Source organism: Dendropsophus ebraccatus, chromosome 10 (genome assembly GCF_027789765.1).
Source record: "Dendropsophus ebraccatus isolate aDenEbr1 chromosome 10, aDenEbr1.pat, whole genome shotgun sequence".
Taxonomy (NCBI): Eukaryota; Metazoa; Chordata; class Amphibia; order Anura; family Hylidae; genus Dendropsophus; species Dendropsophus ebraccatus.
In genome coordinates, this window is record NC_091463.1 from 27,782,228 (window position 1) to 27,806,320 (window position 24,093).

Consider the following 24,093-nt stretch of genomic DNA (forward strand, 5'->3'; position numbering starts at 1 on the left):
ATAAAAGCGAATATTTTAATGGTAAACGAGCCTTGTTCTTTTGCGATTATATAATATACAGTACAGTAGTAGTACAGTCAGTGCACCACCATCTCCCATCCTGTACAGTACTGTATAAGATTGCTGGAGTACATATACAGTACAGTAGTAGTACAGTCAGTGCACCACTATCTCCTATGCTTTGTCCCAGTGCTGGGATGGGGGGGGGGGACTCTATACAGTAAAGGATGAGTAAGGAGTTAGTGACTACTGCACTATAACTGCTGGTTTTGTTGAATGTTTCTTGTGTATAATGTATTGTACAGTATATAGTGCGGTCCTATAATGTACTATACAGTATATAGTGCTGTTCTCAGTGGTGTAGCTACCAGGGTCGCAGCGGTCGCCGCTGCGACCCGGCCCGCTACGAGGGGGGGCCCGCGAGGGCCCCCCGTTGCCACTGCACTGCTCCCCCCTTAAATTACTCTTGTGACCGCAAGCATTGATTTGCTTGCGGTCACAAGAGCGTGCTCGTCAGGGCCCCCGGCTGATGCGCGGCTGCCGGGGGTGTCCCATCCTATCCCCGGCAGCGCGGCGCATCAGTGAGCTGCCTGGGGCCCTGACTTCCGGCACAGGCATCTATAATGGGGGGAGAGGGGGGGCATCTATAATGGGGGAGAGGGGGGCATCTATAATGGGGGGAAGAGAAGGGGGGCATCTATAATGGGGGAAAGAGAACAGGGGGGCATCTATAATGGGGGAAAGAGAACAGGGGGGCATCTATAATGGGGGGAGAGGGGGGCATCTATAAGGGGGGAGAAGAGGGGCCATCTTCAAGGGGGGGGAAGAGGGGCCATCTTCAAGGGGGGGGGAGAGGGGGCCATCTATAATGGGGGGAGAGGGGGGCATCTATAATGGGGGGAGAGGGGGGCATCTATAAGGGGGGGAGAGGGGGGCATCTATAAGGGGGGGGAGAGGGGGGCATCTATAAGGGGGGGAGAAGAGGGGCCATCTTCAAGGGGGGAGAGGGGGCCATCTATAAGGGGAGGGGGTATCTATAAGGGGGGGAGAAGAGGGGGCCATCTTCAAGGGGGGGGGAGTGGGGGCCATCTATAAGGGGAGGGTCATCTATAATGGGGGTAGAAGGGGTCATCTATAAGGGGAGGGGGGCATCTATAATGGGAGGGGGGGCATCTATAATGGGGTAGAGGGGGTCATCTATAAGGGTAGGGGGTCATCTATGGGGAGAGGGGGCCATCTATAAGGGAAGGGGGGTGCAACATGCAGTGGGGGCCATCTATATATACTATACCTACTAAATGAGGGTGTAAAGGGGACAGTACAGATGTGCAGTGTGTATAGAGAAGAGGGTGGTGTCAGTGTGAGGAGACTAATATGTCTGTCTGGCAGATTCTGTGGATTGGCTCGGAGAAATTCTCATAACGGCCCAGGGCAGATGGAGAAGAAGATGAAAAGGAAAGAACTCTGATCAGAGAAGACGTCCCCTGTGAGTCACCTGATATAACTGCACTGTAATGTATATGGTGTATACAACCTGTGTGGAGCTGCTTCCACCTCTATATGAGTGGATGAGGTGATAGTGATCTGTGTACAGTGGATCTTATTCAGTAGCAGCAGTGGTGTTAGTCAGTATGTGGTGGTAATATTTGTTACTTGTTATCCGGTACTGTGTTTTATTGGTCTCAGTATACTGGTTTTGGTCAGTAACAATATGGTGGTGATGGTTGTGGTGTGGCGTTAATATTTGCCCCTTGTATACTTGTATTATTGGCAATATTGGTCTCAGTATACAGTAACAGTATGGCGGTAATATATATGGTGATAATATTTTCACTTCCTATATGCTGGTGTTATTGGTAATATCTGTCTTGGAGTGTGTATATATATATTTACATACACACACATACACCTACCAGTAGCATCACTTGGTCGTGAAAAGGGGGGGCCCAAGTTGACCTCTTGCACCAGGGCCCAGGAGACATTAGCTACGCCCCTGGCTGTTCTGTAATGTCCTGTACAGTATAGCTCTGTTCTGTACTGTAGAGATTAAGCTGGGCATTTTCCAATGTAATAAATTGATATAGTAGGTAATTATTGGTGGAGGCTGGAACCAATTAAACACATTACATTATTTCCTTAGGTTTGAGAACAGAGATACCACTGTATTATCTTTAGTAAAACCCTGGAATCCCAGTAATGTTCCTTCCATAGGGTCCATTTACATAGAAAGATTATCTGCCAAAGATTTGAAGCCAAAGTCAGAAACAGACTATAAACAGGGAACAGGTCATAAAGGAAAGACTGAGATTTCTCCTCTTTTCAAATCCATTCCTGGCTTTGGCTTGAAATCTTTGGCAGATAATTTTTCTGTGTAAATGGACCCTTAGTCTCACATCATACAACATAGGACAAGCAAATAAAAACAAACATTAGGAGTAAATATCATCAAAGAAAACGTTCGACAAAGGTTTTAATAGGTGGGGGCGCCGAGACCCCCACCAACCAGAAGAAGCAGGGAGCAATCGTATGGGGCTTTCCCAACAGTCCACTAAGAGATGATGTCTATGGACATAGGGGTAAGGTGTGATGGAAAATCCCTGCCCAACTCCTTTGTTCTTTAAGAGATAAGTCACAGCCTGAGCTTTCCGGCTGCAGCTTAACCCTCCCTTCCAAGTTCGGCTGTGACGAATGTCCCTGTGTATGGGGGGCAGGCGGGTGGGATGATCACTGGGTGTCCTGCTGATGATACCCACAGCCGTCAGGGATTATCTATGCTGGTAACAAGTTTCAATTTTATAGAATTAAAACATTGATATCAATAAGCTTTCCATAAAATGTATGGAGAGGTCAGGCTCTCTGGAAAGAGGCTAAACAGATAGGGTTCCCGAACAGGGGAATCTCCTACATTAACTTAGTATTCTCAGAATTTGGACAAAAACTTTAACAAATCAATTCTATTACTTCTTTTCTTTTAAAACTCTAATCGGATGAGCAATTTGTCCACACCCATGAATTTATTTACCACAACTGACTATTAAAACAACCGGCCAACGTACAAGAAAACAATCTGGTGCAATGTCAGGACACTCCCTCGGATCCGGAGCCGCAGCTTCCCATGAACATTTCTACTCTGAGACCTGAGGCTACAGAATCCTGGGGAGATGCCTAAATGCTAGCAAACTTTGGCCGGTCTCCCTTGTGAAGTATGTCTTTAGGGTCTCCAAAAGAGTTTTTTTTTTCCATTATAAACATTGTCAGAATGAATTCAATTTGTAATAGAGTATGGTGGAATGATGTCCATTCTCTGTCAACCTTATAATTCCTAACCATTGACCCTTTCACTGCTGATGCAATTGTTACATCCGTTCTGGCCAGAACATTTAGGCTCAAATGGCTCAGTTTTCATTTTTTAGATGTATAATATCACTGTATTATGCCTCATAAGTTCCGGCTTGTAAATGTAATTCAATGTAAAATCCTGTGAACATTGAAAACAAAAAGGATAAAGCAAATGTTACCCTGGTCATATACATTAGATTACAGGGGACCCCTGACTCTCCCCTGGCGACAAATGTCAGGGTAGAGAAGATGCCTGATGCTTTTGTTCTTGAAAGTAAGCCATTGCTAGAGGAGTCTGGCTTACCCCCGTTTCCTCATTTAGAATATGCAAATTCATAAGAAATAATAAAAAAATAAAAATAAAACAACTCAAGCAACTCTTCATGAAGTCCATTAGTAAAAGGGTAATGTGGTGTTTACAAAAAGAAGAAAGAAGGTGTAGGTCCTCTAGTTAGAAATGTAAATTGGTGGTATGAATATATAGTGGGATTATCAAGTGTACAAGTCAATAAACTTTGGTTTTATTTGTAACAGAAAACAATGTCAACCAGATATTGCAGTATATATCTAAAACATAGACAACTTAGAGATCTCTAGTTTAAAACATCAAAAAATAGGATAAAAAATAAAATATAAAAATAGTTAGGAAATTGTGGATATCGAGGTAGTATAAAATATGGACCAATGAGTTCATATATTAGTCTTTTGTAAAATGAAATGATAGATTCATAAAATAGTCTCTTGTAAAAGATTAATCACATTCATTCATCTGTATGATTGCTGATATCCTGTATTGGAAAGCAGCGGTCATATATTGTTGTAATGCTGCGTTTACACGTAACGATTATCGTGCGAATTTGCGCAATAACGGTCGAATTGGAACGATAATTGTACGTGTAAACGCAGCGAACGATCGAACGACGCACGATAAATCTTACATCGTGATCTTTTGTGGTGTTTAACCCATTCAAGACAGAGCCCATTGATGCACAAAAGTGCGGGTCAAATTAATACAATGTTCCTCCCAGCCTTCTAAGAGCCATAGCGCTTTTATTTTTCCACCTACAGGGCTGGTTGGGGTGTCATTTTTTTGCGCCATGATCTCTACTTTTTATTAATATCATATTGGTGTAATAGAAAAATTTTGATCGCTTTTTATTAATTTTTTTCTGATACATAATTTAAAATTTTGCAATTCTGGTGTTTTTTTGTTCAATAGATCGGACAATTCCACAATGCATAGAACAGTGTTATCGGCGATCTAAGCATAGAGCCTGTCTGAGAGGCTTACCCCCGTCGATCAGTACATGCAGGACATGCTGCGGGGGTCCCGATAACTCAGTGACAGATGCTTCTCTTGTCACTGAGTACCTTAAACGCAGCGATCGCTATAGATTGCAGCATTTAAGGGGTTAATTAGATGCAGCTGCCTCTCATTGCCTCTGGCCCCGGACACACTGATGTGTGCAGGACAGCTCTCACTGCAGCGGTCCCGCACACATCAAGCCCCTTCAGTGTCAGGAACGTGCATATACATTCCTGCTGCACTTGGTATGTGCAGCAGGAACATATCTAAATAGGGGTTAAAAAAAATTATAAAAAAATATATACTTAACGATTCTGCCTCATCTCCGGTTTGACTCCTTCCAGTCCTCTGCATGCCCACGTAGCCAATCACAGGAGAGACAGGACACTACTACGGCCAGTGAATGGCTGAGCAGGCGGGTCCTGCTCTGAGCTCTCATGTCAGGAGCAGACAGGAGCAGCAGAGTACCAAAAGACGCTAAATGGGAATTGCAGCTGGACCTGTAGGGACAGGAGGTAGGTAAGTATCTAGGTAGTAGGTAGGTAAGTAGTAAGTAGGTAGGTATTTTTTTTTATGGACCCAGAAATATATGACTTTTTCACCTTGTCAAAAACTCAAAGATCTGACTGACAGTTTTATTTTCCAAGACAAAAAATGGCCCGCTGACTGATCAAGTCCCACAGCATTTACTGGCTGGACAGGAAGTCACATTCTCTATGCAGTTCTATGGTACTCACAATGTGCATCTTAAAAATGACCTCTGGTAAAAACAGAGATTGCAATGGAGAAATGCAGAAAGGTAGCATGCAGATATTGTCAGCATGGCTATTTAACTCATTGAAATTACTAGCCCGGCTAGTTCACATGTCCATGGAGCCGCAGCTATGGACAGCATGGCGGATGTTCACACATAGACGCCCGCAGCCGCACTGACCCATTCATAGGTAAATGGTGTATCGCAACACACATCTGATCACGTCCCTGTAACACTTATGAAGCCATTCAAATAAATATGCCCATAGTCTGTCCACAAGAAATTAAAGACGTTTAAACCTGGCCATAGAGTGTTGATTTGACTTAAATAGCTATGCACGTAGTGCATAAAAGTTTCAGTCCTCCATGGTGACAGATGCTTTTTCTGTGCTCTCCCAAACAGGTTGCAGAAGGGAATACACTATATTCAGAGTTCTGTAGTAAGGTATCTGAGGTGGCTTACTAACTTCCACCAGAAACATATACAGTCTGTTATCCTTTATGGCAGGTTATCTCCGCTCATGCTACATTTAATCCAATATAACACATAGGGTGTATATAGATTGTTTAGGCCTAACAAAAATAAAAAAGGCATAAGTGTTACAGGAATGTATCACTAGAATAACGTGCTGGAGCGTGTCCTGCAGTAATGTGTGTAACCAGGCCAGCCTTCATAAAATATATATGACACAAGTCATTCGCTGAAAGAGGATCTCAGCAGAGAGAAGGAGCAAAACCTTTCCATCTTCTTCCTGCTGGGAAACAACCCCATTTTTTTTCATTATAAAAAATTTTTTAAAAAAAAGCACAGAAAGGAAAGAGAACTCTGAGTAAAGTTGCACACGAACAAGTCCTTAAGGTACATTCACACATACTTGAAGTGACAGGAAGCACCACAAATGCATGCAGTCTTTGGAGCAGATATGGCTCATATAAAAATAATTCCTTAAACTGCTTCTTGGAGAAAAACGCACTGCACTGAATAGAAAAAAAAAAAATGGATTTTACGGGTGCGTTCACACGTATAGGAACTGCAGCAGATTTGGTGCTCAGCTCAGTTATTTAGATCAAATTCGCTGCGACACGGTATGCGTGAAGCTACCCTACATGTAGATGCACAATAACAGAGGAAAGGTCACTGCTAGGTCCCTTATCTGCTGCTAAATGTTCCAAGCCAACTTGCACCCACTGCAAAAAAAAAAAACACAAAAAACTTTACTATGTCATATTTCTTCGTCATGGTCTTAAAGTTGTTGTCCAGACACATGGGGGGAATTTATCAAGACCAGCGTTCTCGTTCGCCGGCCTTAAATTATTTTCACTCTTATTTTATTAAAGTTTTTCGTATATAAAGACATAACATTTTTTTAACAAAGTGCAAGCTGAGGAACGAGTGCACAATTACGAGTAAAAAAATTGTAAAATATAAAGTAAGGGCACAAAATGTCCGGCAAACAGTAAGATAAGCGTCCATTCATTGAATGTAGCCATCACAGCTGGGTAGAGAGTAGGGTTCACTGCGCCGGTCTTAAATTAGGCCCTGCCCCCTCTTCCCGGCCGGATTCACTAAGAGACCGGCGCCTGATCCTGCGCTTAGCGCAACAAATCTAAACCTGCTTCAACTTGCGAGCATAAATCATGACGAATGAGGCGCTGGATGAGGCCTTGCATCCTCCCCGCCTTGCCGTTAGCCCCCCTGCCCACCCATCGGAATACCGCAGGCATATATGCCAGGGAGAAGGGGCAAATGTGCCCCTTCTCCCTGGCATATGCCTCGGGCGGACCTTTCCTAAATGTCACCCATAAACTTTTAAACATTATATTGTTCAAGCTTTAAATATAAAAAATAAAAAATAAAAAAAAAAGTCATACTTACCTGCCCTGGTCTCCACAGCCATCTCCTTGTACCAATTTATCAACTATTTTTCCTTGTTCCATGATATGCCATTTCAGTAAGAGCTGCTCTGAGTCCCTGGACAACTCCTCTAAGGTGGTTTCACTTTTTCATTCTGTACTCTTGTACCTTCAGATAGCTGCTTTTTATCAAATATCTGTGCTGGGGTCTGTTCGGCAGGTGATGCAGTTATTGTCCTAAAAGACAACTTTTAACCCTTTGAGGACCAGGCCCAAAATGACCCAGTGGACCGCGCAAATTTTGATCTTTGCGCTTTCGTTTTTCCCTCCTCCCCTTCTAAGAGCTCTAGCACTTTCAGTTTTCTATGTTTTCTATGTAATGGCTTATTTGTTACAGGAATAGTTGTACTTTGTAATGGCGTCTTTCATTTTACCATAACATGTATGACGGAATACCAAATATGCATATGCAACCATATGCAAGTTACACAGATTCGCTAATTTTTTTTTTTTTTTTATGAAATCCTTTTTTTTGGCAATTAATTATAAATAAAATGGGCCTATTGTGACGCTTATAACGGTTTTATTTTTTCACCTACGGGGCTGTATGGGGTGTCATTTTTTCCGCCATGATCTCTAGTTTTATTAATACCATATTTGTGAAGATCGGACGTTTTGATCACTTATTAGTTTTTTTATATATATAATGTAACATAAAATCTGTAATCCGCACACTTTTTTCCCTCTTTTCGTGTATGCCGTTCACCGCTCACAATGACGCTTGTAATATTTTAATAGATCGGACAATTACGCACACTACTGTATATTATATGTTTATTTTTATATGTTTTATTTATATAATGGGATGGGGGGTGATTTAAGCTTTTATTGGGGGAGGGGTTTTGGGGTAGTGTAATAGTGTTTTTAACTTTTTTTTTTTTTACACATTTGAAGTCCCTTTGGGGGACTTTTACATACATTTGTTTGATTGCAGACACTGATCACTGCTATGCCATAGGCATAGCATTGATCAGTGTTATCGGCGATCTGCTCATTGAGCCTGCCTGTGCAGGCTCAGTGCAGCAGATCGCCGATCGGACCAAACGGAGGCAGGTGAGAGACCTCCGGCGGTCCGTTTTAACGATGGGATCCCCGCAGTCACACTGCGGGGGTCCCGATCGGTAAGTGACAGGGGACTCCCCCTGTCACTTACACTTAAACGCCGCAGACGCATCGTTTAAGGGGTTAATGACACACGGCAGTGCGATCGCTGCAGCGTGTCATTAACGGTGAGGTGCCGGCTGATTGCAGCCCCGGAGCGCGCTTCATAGCGGGAGAACCACCCAGGACGTACAGTTACGTCCAGGGTCGTCTGGTGACAGACTTCCATGACGTAACTCTACGTCCTGGGTCGTCTAGTGGTTAAACATGCAGCCGGGGTGAAGGCTGCCCGACCTCCCACTAGAGCCCCGGATACTTAGCCCATCTCACTAAAGCCCGCTCCTGGAGTCAGTCCCGGAACGGAGATATCCTTGCCGGAAGCCCGACACGCGCGCTGCATAGATGAGTCCGATGCCCATAGAGAATGAATAGAGCTGTCATTCTCTATGGGCGTCGGACTAAACTCTGCAGTGTGCGCTCCGGGCTTCCGATGGGGATATCTCCGTCCCGGGACCAGCTCCAGGAGCGGGCTTTAGCGAGATGGGGTAAGTAATCAGGGCTCTAGTGGGGAGTCGGGCGGCCTTCATCCCGGCACGGAGGTGACTGGTTCCCTTTAAAAGTTGTTTTTTAGGACAATAACTGCATCACATGCCGAACTGACCCGAGGACAGAAGTGGTACAAGTGGTTTGGGGGGGGGGGTCAGGTTGTGGGTACAGAGTCGCTTTAAATACCAAGCTCATCACAGCAGTGACATCCTGCTCAGCCAATTACTGTCCACAGCGCTGTCCCATCTCAGCCAGTGATTGGCTGAGCGGGCTGTCACTGCTGAGACGAGTTTGTCCTGGAAAAAGAAACTGCAGGTATCCTTTGAGAGTATCCCTTTTATGTGAACGGATTCTTGCCAGAAACATCCCATTCACATATATATAGTGTATTCTCAGCTGCAAACATTTCCACAAAAAGTTTGCACCATATAGGCATAACCCTATGGTCTACTGTAAATGGATTTATAAGCTGGTAAAATGTATGTTATGCATGTACACATCTCTACCGCAGCCTATTACTTTAGGGCATCAAAAATTTGCAGCCTTTAATACTTTTATCCAACCCTGTCCTAGAAAATTATGTAGAGACATTCTGGGAGCCAATTTGTCTTGTTTAGTAGCCTGGCAGTAAGAAAAGACACAGACATCAATAGGAGACACCCCAAATAGTTAGTCGCCAGCAGCAAATTTCTAGGTGCATTGGCATCCGGCTCCTGGGAGTTGTGCTCGGATACAACACATAATCCTTCAAGAACACAAGATAAAAACAAAACTTAAAACAGCCCAAGATAAATGAATATAAAATTTGGTTTCCTAAGGGAATGTGTAAGCTGGAGCATAGGAGCGAGGTAGGTTATACCCACACATACACAGAATATTTATAGTGCGGCACCCTGGAGTCAACACAACATATCTCACAACTCTTCCTTCCCTAGTTTTTGGATGATCAGATTTCCTGATGTACAAATGTGTCTTCAGGTTTTACATCTGGTAATGATGACGGAAACTGACTGAGCCAGCGCTACAGCAAATAGCCATGAATAATTTATACCCTCCGACCAACTCGGCATTAACCCTTTAAGAAGTTATCCCAGTGTCCCATTACAGGTAAACTCTGCAAAGTAACTAAACAAGAGCCATCCTAACTAACAGCAATGGTGGCAGCACGGCCATCTGTCCATGGAGGAAACGGGCGTTGACATAATGCTGTGTGAGCACAGCAGGTGACATAGCATTGTATTCAATACAATGCCGCCCCTGCAGTAAAGAACGGACGCTGATTCCATTGCAATCAGCATCCGTTGTTTATTGAGATCTAACCTTGTATGAACATAGCCTAAGGGGCATTCACACGTTCAGAACGGACTTCAAAGTTCCCGACATCATCATTAATAATAATGCAAGGAGCACAGAAACTGTTTAAACCTTCGTGCTACTGTACTGACACAGCATGTCATTACAGTAGCATGAAGATGTAAACAGGCGGTTGGTCCCAAACAGCCAATGGTAACTCAGGTGGCCACAGGCTTCTCTAATGTTTCGTAACCCTTACTGCTTGATCCTTGTTTCTTTCATGGACAGATGGTTATGCTATATAATAGAAAAATAGATAAAGCGCTTGAGAAAGAGGGCTCCTCCCTCGAAACGTAGCGTACGTCTCTGCGTCATCATTTCCCAGAGGGTGAGAGCCTCGAAAGGACTGAGACCTGCTGTGCACCGGAGCATGGTGCGAATACCATCCAGCGTCTGCTTGTCCGTTACACTGTGGTGACTTTCTTTTTCTTTTTTTCTGTTATGTGAAAGACTTTATTTGTATCATTTTTTGAGTACAAGATTTATATATAAAAATAATTTTGCAACTTTAAGTTGGATTACAGTTCCATTATTGCGATTATTCAGATGGTTATGCTGCCACTATTGCCCCAGATGGTCAATGGCCCTTTGTTAGTTACTTTGCAGAGTTTACCTGCGGATTGGACGTTAGGATACAGTAGCGTGAAGATTTAAACAGTTTCAGAGCTCCTGGCATCATAATTCCACAGCAAATTTCCATATTTACAGACCGTGCATGAAACGTGTAAATGTTTCCTTAGGTTCTGTTCACACTACCATTACGGCTTCTGTTACAATAGAAACTATGCCAGCAGCTTGGTGAAAAGAACTACTGATCAGCAAAGGGGTGAGTAACTGGAATGAACATTCACATTGGTAGACGCCCTTCACACATTTCTATCCGTATGCCGTCTGTAATTACAGACAGTATACAACCCAATGACATCTATAGGGAAATGCCTACCGATTTTTTCTTTTAGGTCTTGTATATTTTCATAAAGTATGGATCCTTTTAAATATGTTGTCCATATTTGTGGCTTATTTCTCTGGCAATCCCTGTTAGGACAGGCTTGTGACATTGTTCCAAGCCTCCCATTTTTATCTGAGCACACTTTTTTTTTTGGAGCTCGGCAAGTACAGATACAATATCAATTCATTCAATGTGGATTTTTTTTTTTTTTTTGCAAATCATGACAGAAAAAAATGCAGACAACAGATCAACTAGACCTATGGTGGCAAACCCAGAGCCCTCTCTGTGGGCACACGCTTTCATCAATCGCTCAATAAAGGGAATCCAGGACAGCTGTTCCAGCAGCTTCCCAAACATAGCAGCTGCAGCTGTAGCAGTGGCTGTACAAAGGGGAAAAAGATGTTTATTACATTGTGCTAGGCCAGGAGAGGGGCGAAAACTAGTCATCTAGGCTGGGTGCTGCATGTGACTAGTCACGGCTCTCTGCCTGTCAGTGCCTAGTGCCGGAATGATTGACAGGCAGAGTACCGTGACTAGTCACGTGCTGCTCCCCACCTAGATGACTAGTTGCCGCCCCTCTCCCAGCCTCCCAAGGTGTAAAAAACATCTTTTCCCCCTTTTTGTAAAGCTACTGCTGCAGCCGTAGCTGGTATGCTGAGCAAGCTGCTTAGTAGATCTATACTGTGCTGCTGGGAACTATATCAGCACAATTGTGCCGATTGGTTCCCTTTAAAGGGGTAGTGCGGCGCTAAGAAATTATTCACAAAATAACACACATTACAAAGTTATACAACTTTGTAATGTATGGTATGTATGTGAATGGCCCCCTTCCCTTGTTCCCCGACCCCGCCCCTGTACCCGGATGTGTAGTGCAGTATACCTACCTGATCCGCGTTGACCGACCCAGTCTGTAAGCTTGTCAAAGACGTCATCTTCGGGAGGGCGCGGCCGCATTATCAGTTGCTCAGTCGCGATTGGCTCAGCCCAGTTATGACGCGGCAGAGGGGGGCCGGCATGAGGGACGGCAGGAGCGGGTCAAATGCAGTTATTAGAGATGAGTGAACCTTGAGCACGCTCGAGTCCATCCGAACCCGATCATTCGGCATTTGATTAGCAGTGATTACTGAAGTTGGATAAAGCTCTAAGGTTGTCTGGAAAACATGGATACAGCCAATGACTATATCCATGTTTTCCACATAGCCTTAGGGCTTGATCCAACTTTAGCAGCCACCGCTAATCAAATGCCGAACGATCGGGTTCGGATGGACTCGAGCATGCTCCAGGTTCGCTCATCTCTAGCAGTGATGTTTATTGTTTATTCCTTTTCTTCGGTAAAAAAAAAATATATATATATACTTTTTTTTGTTTCATTTAAGTGTCACTGTCACTTCCCAAAACTTTTGGCATGTCATAGAGAGATGTTAAAAGTTTTGATCAGTCCGGATCTGAGTGTTCAGACCCATACTGGCCGGGAATAGGAGCCGGGAGAAGATGCACTGCAACATGTTCTCTCCCGGCTTTGTGTCACATGATCAGTCAAACTGATCAGTCAGGCTCAATAGAGCTCCAAGTCTGACTGATCATGTGACAGTGCCGGGAGAGGATGCGCTGCAGCATCTTCTCCCAGCTCAATGTCCAGATTGGCATGGGTCTGTACACTCAGACAAGAACCGATCAAAACTTTTGACCTGTCTCTATGACACGCCAAAAGTTTTGTGAAGTGACAGTGACATGTTAATCATTTGTACAATAGACTGCAATACATCTTGCCTTAGGGGCCCTAGGATGGCAGGCGTAGAGGCCCTCACAAAGTTCCAGGCTGCTATAGTTCCCACCATGTAAGGAGAGGGCCCCGCTCCGGCAATATGATGTACAATGACATCACATTTTGGGAAAGGGATTTCTTTGATTGGTTCGGTTCCATGTAGCCCTTCTCAGGCACTGACACTGACATGGATTGTGGGACACAATACATCAGTACTGGATATCAGCACAGCATAAAAGCAAGCCATGGGCAGTCACTACTGGTGAGATCACACATGAGCTCTATTATAAAGCCCTCCATAATACCATCCTCTATATATACTACACTTCTAGTCCAGAAATATTGTGCAGTGCTTAATCCTTTTTTTTTTACATATTCGATCATAAAAAAACAATTCATTAATTTCTAAGACTCCATCTACATACATCAGTTTGCACTAGTTGTGTCATCAATCTCTGCATTTTATCACAGGATCCTCCACCATCCACTTGCTACCAGTACAAGTTTGCAGCATAGAACCATTTCAGGGTAAAATGTGAAAATAACCTAAATCAGTTTTTCAGTGTTTGCATATTGCATGGACGGCAGGCTCCACATGCCTGACATACCAGACACCTCTTCTATTAACTACAGTGCTCTCAGAGTGTCCTGCATCAGCCCATTACTGTATGCTACAATGTACTGCGAGGAGGGAGATCATCACCAGCGCAGGTCTCCACTTGCAGAATACATACATACAAACTCACTCTCTCTCTCTCTATATGTGTGTATAATATATATATATATATATATATATATATATATATAGCAGAAGAATACTGCAGCACTCGTGAGATAGAATTCAACACAGCGTGTTTATTTCCCCAAACACGCTGTGCTGAATTCTATCTCACGAGTGCTGCGGTATTCTTCTGCTTTATATTACCTATACCAGGTGGTCGCTGGTATATACCGCCTGGCACCACATCTATTGCTACAAGAGTGCTGCATTCATTCTGAATCTCTCATATATATATATATATATATATAAATATTTTTTTTTTTATGACACACATATATATATATATATATATATATATATATATATACACATACACACACACACACACTATACGGTGGTACGTCGGTTCTCAAACTGCTCAGAACTCAAACAGTATTTTCAAGGAAAGTTTGCTTTGGTTCTTAAACTCTTGCTCGGTTCTTAAACACTTTTTGGGCCCCAGTCTTGAAGTACAGTTATACTGCGGTATTCAAACAAAAATTTACCTGGAAGTATTGTTCAGAATTCAAACTTTGCTCAGTATCTGAAAGTTTTTGCGAGAGTGGATGATGGGTTGTACATTGTGAGTTTAGCATTGGTGAGGCTTCACATACAGGACAGCACTGTATAAGACTGCTGAGAGCATATACAGTACAGTAGTAGTACAGTCAGTGCACCACCATCTCCCATCCTGTACTGTATAAGATTGCTGGAGTGCATATACAGTACAGTAGTAGTACAGTCAGTGCACCACCATCTCCCATCCTGTACCGTATAAGACTGCTGAGAGCATATACAGTACAGTAGTAGTACAGTCAGTGCACCACCCATCTCCCATCCTGTACTGTATAAGATTGCTGGAGTGCATATACAGTACAGTAGTAGTACAGTCAGTACACCACCATCTCCCATCCTGTACAGTAGTGATGCACGATGCACCGAAATATCGATACTACTATCGATATTTCGGTCAGAAAAACGGTTCGATACCAGGATTTCCTGGTATCGATAATTCATGTTAATCTGCATAATAGTGCAGATTAACATGAAGTATGGTGCAGAGAACACGGCCGGCAGCTACCTGAGCGCCGGCCGTGTTCTCTATGTGCCGCCCCCTGGTGTCCCCTCCTCCGCCCGAGAGCTCTCCGCTCCCGGCGGCGCCAAATTTAAATAGCCGGCACACAGCGATCGCTAGTGCCGGCTATTTTAAAGGGTAGATGCCGCTGTCATAACCGACAGCGGCATTTAACCCCTGCAGAGCCGCTCTATATGCAGCACAAGTCTGCTGCATATGGATCTGCCCCTCACTGCTAATGACTGCGGCCCGCAATCCCACGGGCGGCAGTCATTCAACCATTCCAAATACGGGACCCGCCGGTGCTGCGGCAGCGGTCCCTTACACCAGCCAGTTCCCCAACCTCCGGATCCACAATCCTGTCGCCCCCCCCCCCCCACTTCCCGCGGGGCCCACCGATACAGTGGCACAACAACTCCCAGAATACCTTCTTGTGGGGAGTTGTTGTTCACAAGGAGGCATGCTGGGAGTTGTTGTGCCAGGAGGCTGCTAATGCATTACAACTCCCAGCAGCATACCTCCTTGTGCACTACATCCCCCAGCATACCTCTTTGTGCACGAGGAGGCATGCTGGGAGTTGTAGTGCACAAGAATGTATGCTGCACGGAGTTGTGTCAGGAGCTGCACAACTGCAATTCCCAGCATACCTCCTTGGGCACTACAACTCCCAGCATACCTTCTTGCGGGGAGTTGCAAAGCACAAGGAATTATGCTGGAAGTTGTTGTTCACCAGGAGGTATGCTGGGAGTTGTAGTGCACCAGGAGGTATGCTGGGAGGTGTAGTGCACCAGGAGGTATGCTGCTTTCAAAACATCCCAGCATACCTTCTTATGCACTACAACTCCTAGCATACCTCCCTGTGCACTACAACTCCCCACAAGAAGGTATTCTTGGAGTTGTTGTGCACAGGGAGGTATGCTTGAGGTTAGAGGGGAATAAAAAATGTAAAAAAAAAAGTGTTTTAAAATAAAACAAAACAAAAAATAAAGGTTCTAATAATCCCCCCTTTTCCCTTTTTTAAAAAAAAAAAGTAAAAAAAAAAAAAGAACATACATGTATCCATTACATGTGAATTGTCCAAACTATAAAATGTAACAAAGTGATCAAGAAGTCACATAAATAAAAATGTTGTGCATGGGGGGAACATATCTGTAGTCAGGGAAAAGGGAAATTATATTTGTATTTTTACGTGTTTTTTTTCTCAAACTTTTTATTTAGTATCGAATTGGTATTGAGTATCGAAATCCGAAAGCTGGTATCGGTATCGAACTCAAAATTTTGGTATCGTGACATCCCATTCTGTACAGTACTGTATAAGACTGCTGGAGTGCATATACAGTGCAGTAGTAGTACAGTCAGTGCACTACCATCACCCATCGGTTACAGTGCTGGGATTGGGGGGACTCTATACAGTAAAGGATGAGTGAGGAGTTACTGACTACTATACTAAAATTGCTGGTTCTGATGAATGGTTCATGTTTAAAATGTACTGTACAGTATATAGTGCTGTTCTGTAATTTCCTGTACAGTATATGGTGCTTGTCTGTCCTTTACTGCAGGGATTATACTGGGCACTTTCCAATGTAATATATGGGTACTGTAGGTAATTATTGGTGGGGGCTGGAACCAATTAAACACATTTACATTATTTCCTATGGGAAGAAGAAGCTAGTGAACAGAGGTACCACTCTGTGTATAATATATATATATATATATATATATATATATATATATATATATATATATACACACACACATACACACTCTCTCTGATTTAACTTCAGCCACTGCTAATCCAAGGCCACACAGTCGGGTTTGGACGGAACCCCCTTTCCCAATTATTAAAAGAATTTACCACAACGCCGAAATATAACAAAACCACATGACGCAATTCTAGGAAGCAAACAGTAAGACATTAAAGCCTCAGCTACATGACAACTTATACAGCCGCAATAGGAATAAAAATGTCAGCTCACCCTTCCTTGGCCATAATAATTGCAGGTGTGTGTGGACCTCTTTAGTGTGAAGCTCGTGATGGCAGTATTGCGGGCCGCAACCCGAAGATTCCAATCACATCAATAAGTTCCATCCACGGCTTGGTTAAAACGTAGAAAATTTATTTAAACATTGCAAAAAACTAAACAAAACAAATAAATAAAAAACACGCCTGCGTGTTTTTTATTTATTTGTTTTGTTTTTTGTGATGTTTAAATAAATTTTCTACGTTTTAACCAAGCCGTGGATGGAACCTATTCATGTGATTGGAACTTATACAGCCCTCCTTTCTTTCCACTTAGAAGTAGACAGAACTAAAACGCGTTGGTGTCATTTACCATCACAGGTCAAAAGGGACATCCAGGGATGAAAGTTATATTTATTTTTTAAAGAAATATTCCCAGATGCTGCCACAATTCTGCATACTCACCTGTGCCTGCTCCTCTTCTTGCAGGAATGGCACCCAGCTGAGGTGGGGCACTGCTAAGGCCAGTGATTGGCCGTTCCTGCACAACCCAAATATCATGGGAAACAGGAAGAAGAGCAGAGCACTGGTGACCGGACACTGCTGGCACAGGCACAGGTGAGTATTGGTTATTATTTTGGTAGAACTTGGAAGTATTTCGGCAATAAAACCGTTCATTCTTGGACAATCCTGTAACTTCATGTGTCAGGAGATACAAGACTTGCTGTCACTTCTATGGTATATCATGTGACAACTACCGCCAGGGACCCCTGTACTACAAAAGTCATGGGGCAAGCGGAAAATGACTGACAGGTCAGATAGCGGTGGTCATTTCTCAGGACAACGAGAGCCACATCCTGATTGGTTGTCAATGCCCAATTGTTTATTTTATATATAAATATGACACCGTAAGGCCTTAGTGTACAGTATGGAGGGCACTATTACACCTCACTACAGTCAGCAGTAAGAGCAAGGGCTGTGGGGTCGGTTGCTATGAGCGATAAGTCCGCCTATCATGTGACCGCTGTATACACCGGGGAGACCAGAGCCAAGGAGTCGCCCCTAGCAACCAGAGGACAGCTACAACCTGACTGGTTGCTAGGGGTGACTTGTCAGTGTCACAGAACATGGCACAATCCATACATCCATACATCCTGTACTAGGAGGAGCACAGTGTGAGCATGCTGAGGGTAGTAGTAGTAGTGTACACACAGCTCAATGACAGTGATGGCCCCTGCCCAATGCCAGGAGGAGACACTAGTGCAGTGACAGGAGAGAAGCCCGGCACATGTGGGGACAGACATGACAACACAGGTGTGTACACAGCGGCCATGTGTGCCCACAGCCCGCAGCACACACCGGACCACGGAGCCAGCCCGCCCCGGACACTTACTTCACCCGGGAGCCCATGGTCTCCGGTGTCCGGGGTCTTCTCCCTCACTCACACACACAGCGCCATGGTAGAGGCTAGATCCTAGGCAGCTAAAGGACCTTTGAATGATGAGAGATGCTGGAATCTGAGGGGCTGAAGGACCTTTGGTGATGTCATGACCATGTGATCAGTCACGTGTGAGGGGAGGCAGACAGCAGGCTGTGCAGGAGCTCCTGTAGTTCTCTCCCGATGATGAGGATTTCCTGATCAGCAGAAGACGGGAAGAGGTGCAGGACCAACTCATCACTGCAGCCGGCACTACACAGCTCTGCAGCCTATACACACAGCTCTGCAACCTGCACTACACAGCTCTGCAGCCTATACACACAGCTCTGCAGCCTATACATATAGCTCTGCAGCCTGCACTACACAGCTCTGCACCTTATACATATAGCTCTGCAGCATATACACACAGCTCTGCAACCTGCACTACACAGCTCTGCACCTTATACATATAGCTCTGCAGCCTATACACACAGCTCTGCAGCCTGCACTACACAGCTCTGCAGCCTATACACACAGCTCTGCAGCCTATACACACAGCTCTGCAGCCTGCACTACACAGCTCTGCAGCCTATACACACAGCTCTGCAGCCTATACACACAGCTCTGCAGCCTGCACTACACAGCTCTGCAGCCTATACACACAGCTCTGCAGCCTGCACTACACAGCTCTGCAGCCTGCATTACACAGCTCTGCACACTATACACCCAGCTCTGCACCATATACATATAGCTCTGCACCATATACATATAGCTCTGCACACTAGACACCCAGCTCTGCACCATATACATATAGCTCTGCACCTTATATATATAGCTCTACAGCCTATACACACAGCTCTGCACATATACATATAGCTCTGCACACTATACACACAGCTCTGCAGCCTGCAGTACACAGCTCTGCACCTTTTACATATAGCTCAGCAGCCTATACGCCCAGCTTTGCACAATATACATATAGCTCTGCACACTATACACCCAGCTCTGCACCATATACATATAGCTCTGCACACTATACACATAGCTCTGCACCATAGACATATAGCTCTGCACACTAGACACCCAGCTCTCCACCATATACATATAGCTCTGCACCTTATATATATAGCTCTACAGCCTATACACACAGCTCTGCACCATATACATATAGCTCTGCACACTATACACACAGCTCTGCAGCCTGCACTACACAGCTCTGCACCGTATACATATAGCTCAGCAGCCTATATACACAGCTCTGCACCATATATATATAGCTCTGCAGCCTGCACTGCACAGCTCTGCACCTTATACATATAGCTCAGCAGCCTATACACACAGCTCTGCACCATATACATATAGCTCTGCAGCCTGCACTACACAGCTCTGCACCTTATACATATAGCTTGGCAGCCTATACATATAGTTCTGTACCCTATACACACAGCTGTGCACTATATACATATAGCTCTGCAGCCTATACATACAGATCTGCACCTTATACTTATAGCTTTCTACCCTGTACACACAGCTCTGCACTGTGCAGGTTACACACACAGCTCTGCAGCCTATACACAGCTCTGCACCTTATACATATAGCTCTGCAGCCTATATACACAGCTCTGCACCTTATACATATAGCTCTTCACCTCATACACACAGCTCTGCACCTTATACATATAGCTCTTCACCTCATACACACAGCTCTGCACCTTATACATATAGCTCTTCACCTCATACACACAGCTCTGCACCTTATACATATAGCTTTGCAGCCTATACACACAGCTCTGCACCTTATACATATAGCCATGCACTGTGCAGGTTACACACGGCTCTGCACCCTATACACAAAGCTCTGCACTGTGCACAGTACACACAAAGCTGTGCACCCTGCACATTAGACACACCCGCTCTGCACCCAATACACACAGCTCTGCACTCTATACACACAAAGCTCTGCACCCTATAGGCCCCCGCCCTGCACACTATACACACACAGCTCTACACCCTATATACACAAAGCTCTGCGCCCTGTACATTACACACACAGCTCTGCACCCTACACACACAGCTCTGCACCCTATACACACAGCTCTGCACCCTATACACACACAGCTCTACACCATATACACACAGCTCTGCACTGTGCAGGTTATATACGACGGCATCTTATACACGTAGCTCTGCACTATATGCTTTGGACACATAGCTCTGCACCGTATACTTTAGAAAAATAGCTCTGCACTGTATACTTTGGACACATAGCTTTATGCTCATGGCTTTGCATTCTTCATATTACACAAGCAGATTTGCAATGAACACCAGCAACTTTGCATTGTGAACGCTATACACACAGCACCACATAAGTAGAGAGTGTGTATGGTGCAAAGTGCAGAGAGGTTACATGGGTTATTCAGCTGACTGTAGTGATGATCATAGCTGAGATCTTGCAGTTTTCATTCTCACCACTAGGGCTAAAACAAGTCTTCCTGTTGTGTTTGTAGTGATAAGAGTAAACTGCTGTAAAGTGATCTGTAGAGCATTGCAGCGACATGTGACACCAAAATGACCTTTTTAAAGGTCACTGAGTAAATGTTTTACATTCATTTCAAGGGAAAAGAGTCTGTCTATTGTCGTCTATGTCCATGAGTCGTGCTGTAAAGCACGTCACTAGAAACAGCTCAGGCGAGATGGCTGCCCCCTAACAATGTACAAACAGTAAAATGAAAAAATTACAGTCAGAAAATAAAACCGATTGGATTAAAAGTTTTAGTATCTGATTCTAATCAGTAACAGAAAATTTAAGTAACAATTTAAGGGGTATCCCGAAGCATTCCACAATGTGTATAAGTACATTGTTCTCTTATTAAACAGGTTTCAGCTCTCAAAGTTAAGGAAAATCACAGAAAATCCCTTGAACTCAGTTTTTCAAGGCTTGAAAAATAAGCCATGAAGCTTAAGGTGGTATAGTCCACCCCTGAATGTTGGTGCAGGAACATGGAGGGTGTTCTAAACAGATCTTCTCTAAATGCTTGTACGCATCTGCTCCCTAGATAATAGCATGCCTGAAATAATGTGAGCAGCATGTGGCGTGTAAACTGTCATCACTTGCTCAATGTGTAGTGTACAACCAGGAGAAGAATAATCCCACACACATTATCCTTGTCCACACCCATCACATACAAAATGCCTCCGTCTGCTTTATCAAACTGCCGAAAAGTAGAAAAAACAGAAACACGATGTGTCTATTGAGGAGCGCCAACAGGGAATGGTTCAATGACGATAATTAGAATAGTGGGTCGAAACATTCGTTTTACGGAACGCAGTAGATTTACAGAACAAGTTAACATTGGGGTTTTATATGTTATATGTTATTAAAGGGGAACTCCACATAAGGAAAATTTGTTTTCTATTAAAAGTACATTAAAAGTTATATAGATGTGTCTATACAATGTATTACCATACCTGTACGGTTCTGCCACACTGGTAGCTGATAGAAATCCAGGACGTGAAGAAAAATGGCCTCTGTGCCAATTCACATTGTCTCCTGCTCCCACTGCTCTCCCACCATAGGAGACAAATCTTTCATGCCTCTGTCTCACATTGTGTGTGTTTGCTGAGCACAGGCTGATGATGCAGACGGGGGGCAGGGCGTGATGTCACAGGAGGCTTGGCTGGATCCCCCAATCCCCTGAGTGATTCACCATCTCTGACTATCCAGAAGCAAGTGCAGCAAGGACTGTGGACTGTGATGAACAGCTGAGAGAAAGCATTGCATTCTGGAACCAGTACTGCATTCTGGAAACTGCTCAACCAGGAAGTACAGAAACACAATACAGAACAAAACTCCCCAAAACAAATAGATTTTTGGTAGTTTCATAACTGGGATAGATAGGTAAGGTACAAATGGGACCTGAAACCTACGTAAGCAGCAGTGTCAATGAGGTGAGGCCTAGAGTGTCTGTGCCCTAGGCCTGCAACGCCTCTTGGTTCTTTTCTGCCCCCTTCTCCTGGTTTCTAGTACCACCTCCGGCCGAGATCTCTGCTGTACAACACTGGTTACTTGCACATACAACATAGTGATCCTAGATGGCACAGACTACTGTGTCATTGCGCCTGCGTACACAATTAAAAATGATTTTTTTTTGTACCCCAAAGACTGCACCACAAGGATTTTGGAAAATCAGATCCAGGAATGATTTAAGTTAATCTAACGAACAGTCCTAGAACTTTGGAGGGGTGAATAAGTAGGTACAGATATGCTTTTAGATAATTGATTTTTTATAATTGATAAATCAGAAACCTATTAAAGCCATGTTCACACGGGGTATAAACAGTGGCCATTGTCAATTATTTTGTGTGGTCTAAAAGGTCGAAGTCTCAGTGTCCAGGAGAAGTCAGCGCTTCTCACATTCTTTCTATGGGGCCGTCTCGGTCACGTAGACACAAGTTTTTGTGGCATTTTAAAAGGTTTTTTTTTTCTGTGACAGATACACTGTGTGTTCACTGCCCTTTTTTGTCTTAAAAGGAAACTATCAACAGGTTAGATCTGTCTAACCTGTTCATATATCTCTATAAGGTACAGGGCACTGAGGATGAAGGTAAGAATATCTTCATCCTCAGTGCTATTGCCGTGTTATTAGGAGTTTAAAGGGAATGTGTCACCTAAATTTTATTTTACTGATTAGAGTGAGATATTACTGAGTGCCCTCTCTGACCTTTGGAGCAGTAATTCCACAGGGAGCTGCTATTATCTTCACTATCTACTGGTGTCACATGTTGTTTCAGTGCTGTACAGATCAACTATTTAAAAATTGTTTAACTTAAAAACATTTCTGATGACACATTCCCTTCGGTGCTCTCGGCTTGCCTGCCTTTCCTAATGAAAATCAGCAGAGCACCAAAATGAGTTATTAGCATAGGGTTAAACTGCTAATATCACGGAAATGGTGCCGAGGATGAAGGTAAGAAACTTACTTTCATCCTCAGTGTCCTGTACGCTTTATTGAGATATCAGCAGGTTAGATGCTACTAACCTCCTGATAATTTCCCTTTAAAGTGACTCTATACCCACAATCTGCCCCCCCCTCCCATCGGATAGCTGCTTTTAATCCAAGATTTGTCCTGAAGTCCGTTCAGCAGGTGATGCAGTTATTGTCCTAAAAAAAAACAACTTTTAAACTTGCGGCCCTGTGTCAAATTGCCGTGGCCTAGAGTGACTATGCATTAAGCTGGCACAATCTCTCTGTCCCTCCTCCCCACCCTCTTCATCATTAGGAATGCCCCAGGAAAATTTTCTACTATTCATCAGCTGTGTGAACACTGCACATGGGCTGGATAGTTAAGGCACCTGTGCAGTGTTCATTGCAGAGGGATATCCTACCAGTGGCATTCCTAATGATGAAGAGGGTGGGGAGAAGGGATGGAGGGGGTGGTGCAAAGTTAGGGCACAGATAATCTAGGCCACGGCCGTTGGGCACAGGGCTGCAAGTTTAAAAGTTGTTTTTAGGACAATAGCTGCATCACCTGCCGAACGGACCCCAGGACAAATCTTGGATAAAAAGCAGCTATCTGAAGGTACAAGCTGTTTGGAGGGGACAGTTGTGGGTACAGAGTCACTTTAAGATTTTGTTAAAATAAAGTGCCATTATGGGTGTCCCTTCTGAAGTTCTAGGGATGTGTGACCCCAAAATACCCCAGTAATAATAATTGGTAGTTGCACAGTTCTATCAGATTCTTATTTTGTTCCTGAAGAATTCCAGTATACCTTATAACTATGCATAGGTGTGTGTGTACTGTGAGGGCTGGTAGAGGATGTGATAGGAAGCGGAGAAACATTAACAGGGACTACA

The 24,093-nt window shown here is 44.0% G+C and overlaps 1 protein-coding gene across 5 annotated transcripts in view; it reads right to left on the reverse strand.

The window, feature by feature from the left end:
- The window catches only part of DENND1A (DENN domain containing 1A), a 539,466-nt gene extending 521,087 nt beyond the window's left edge, over positions 1 to 18,379 (reverse strand). For 2 of the 5 annotated variants that reach the window (XM_069985728.1, XM_069985725.1), the window contains exon 1: positions 18,215 to 18,379. Coding sequence is in view for 4 of the 5 variants with exons in the window: in XM_069985725.1 (XP_069841826.1) it covers positions 18,215 to 18,231 (17 nt within the window). In the remaining variant the exon portion in view is untranslated. The remainder of the gene's footprint in view (positions 1 to 18,214) is intronic. The other 3 variants (XM_069985726.1, XM_069985729.1, XM_069985730.1) reach the window with 2 other exon arrangements.
- Between the last annotated feature and the right edge of the window lie 5,714 nt (positions 18,380 to 24,093).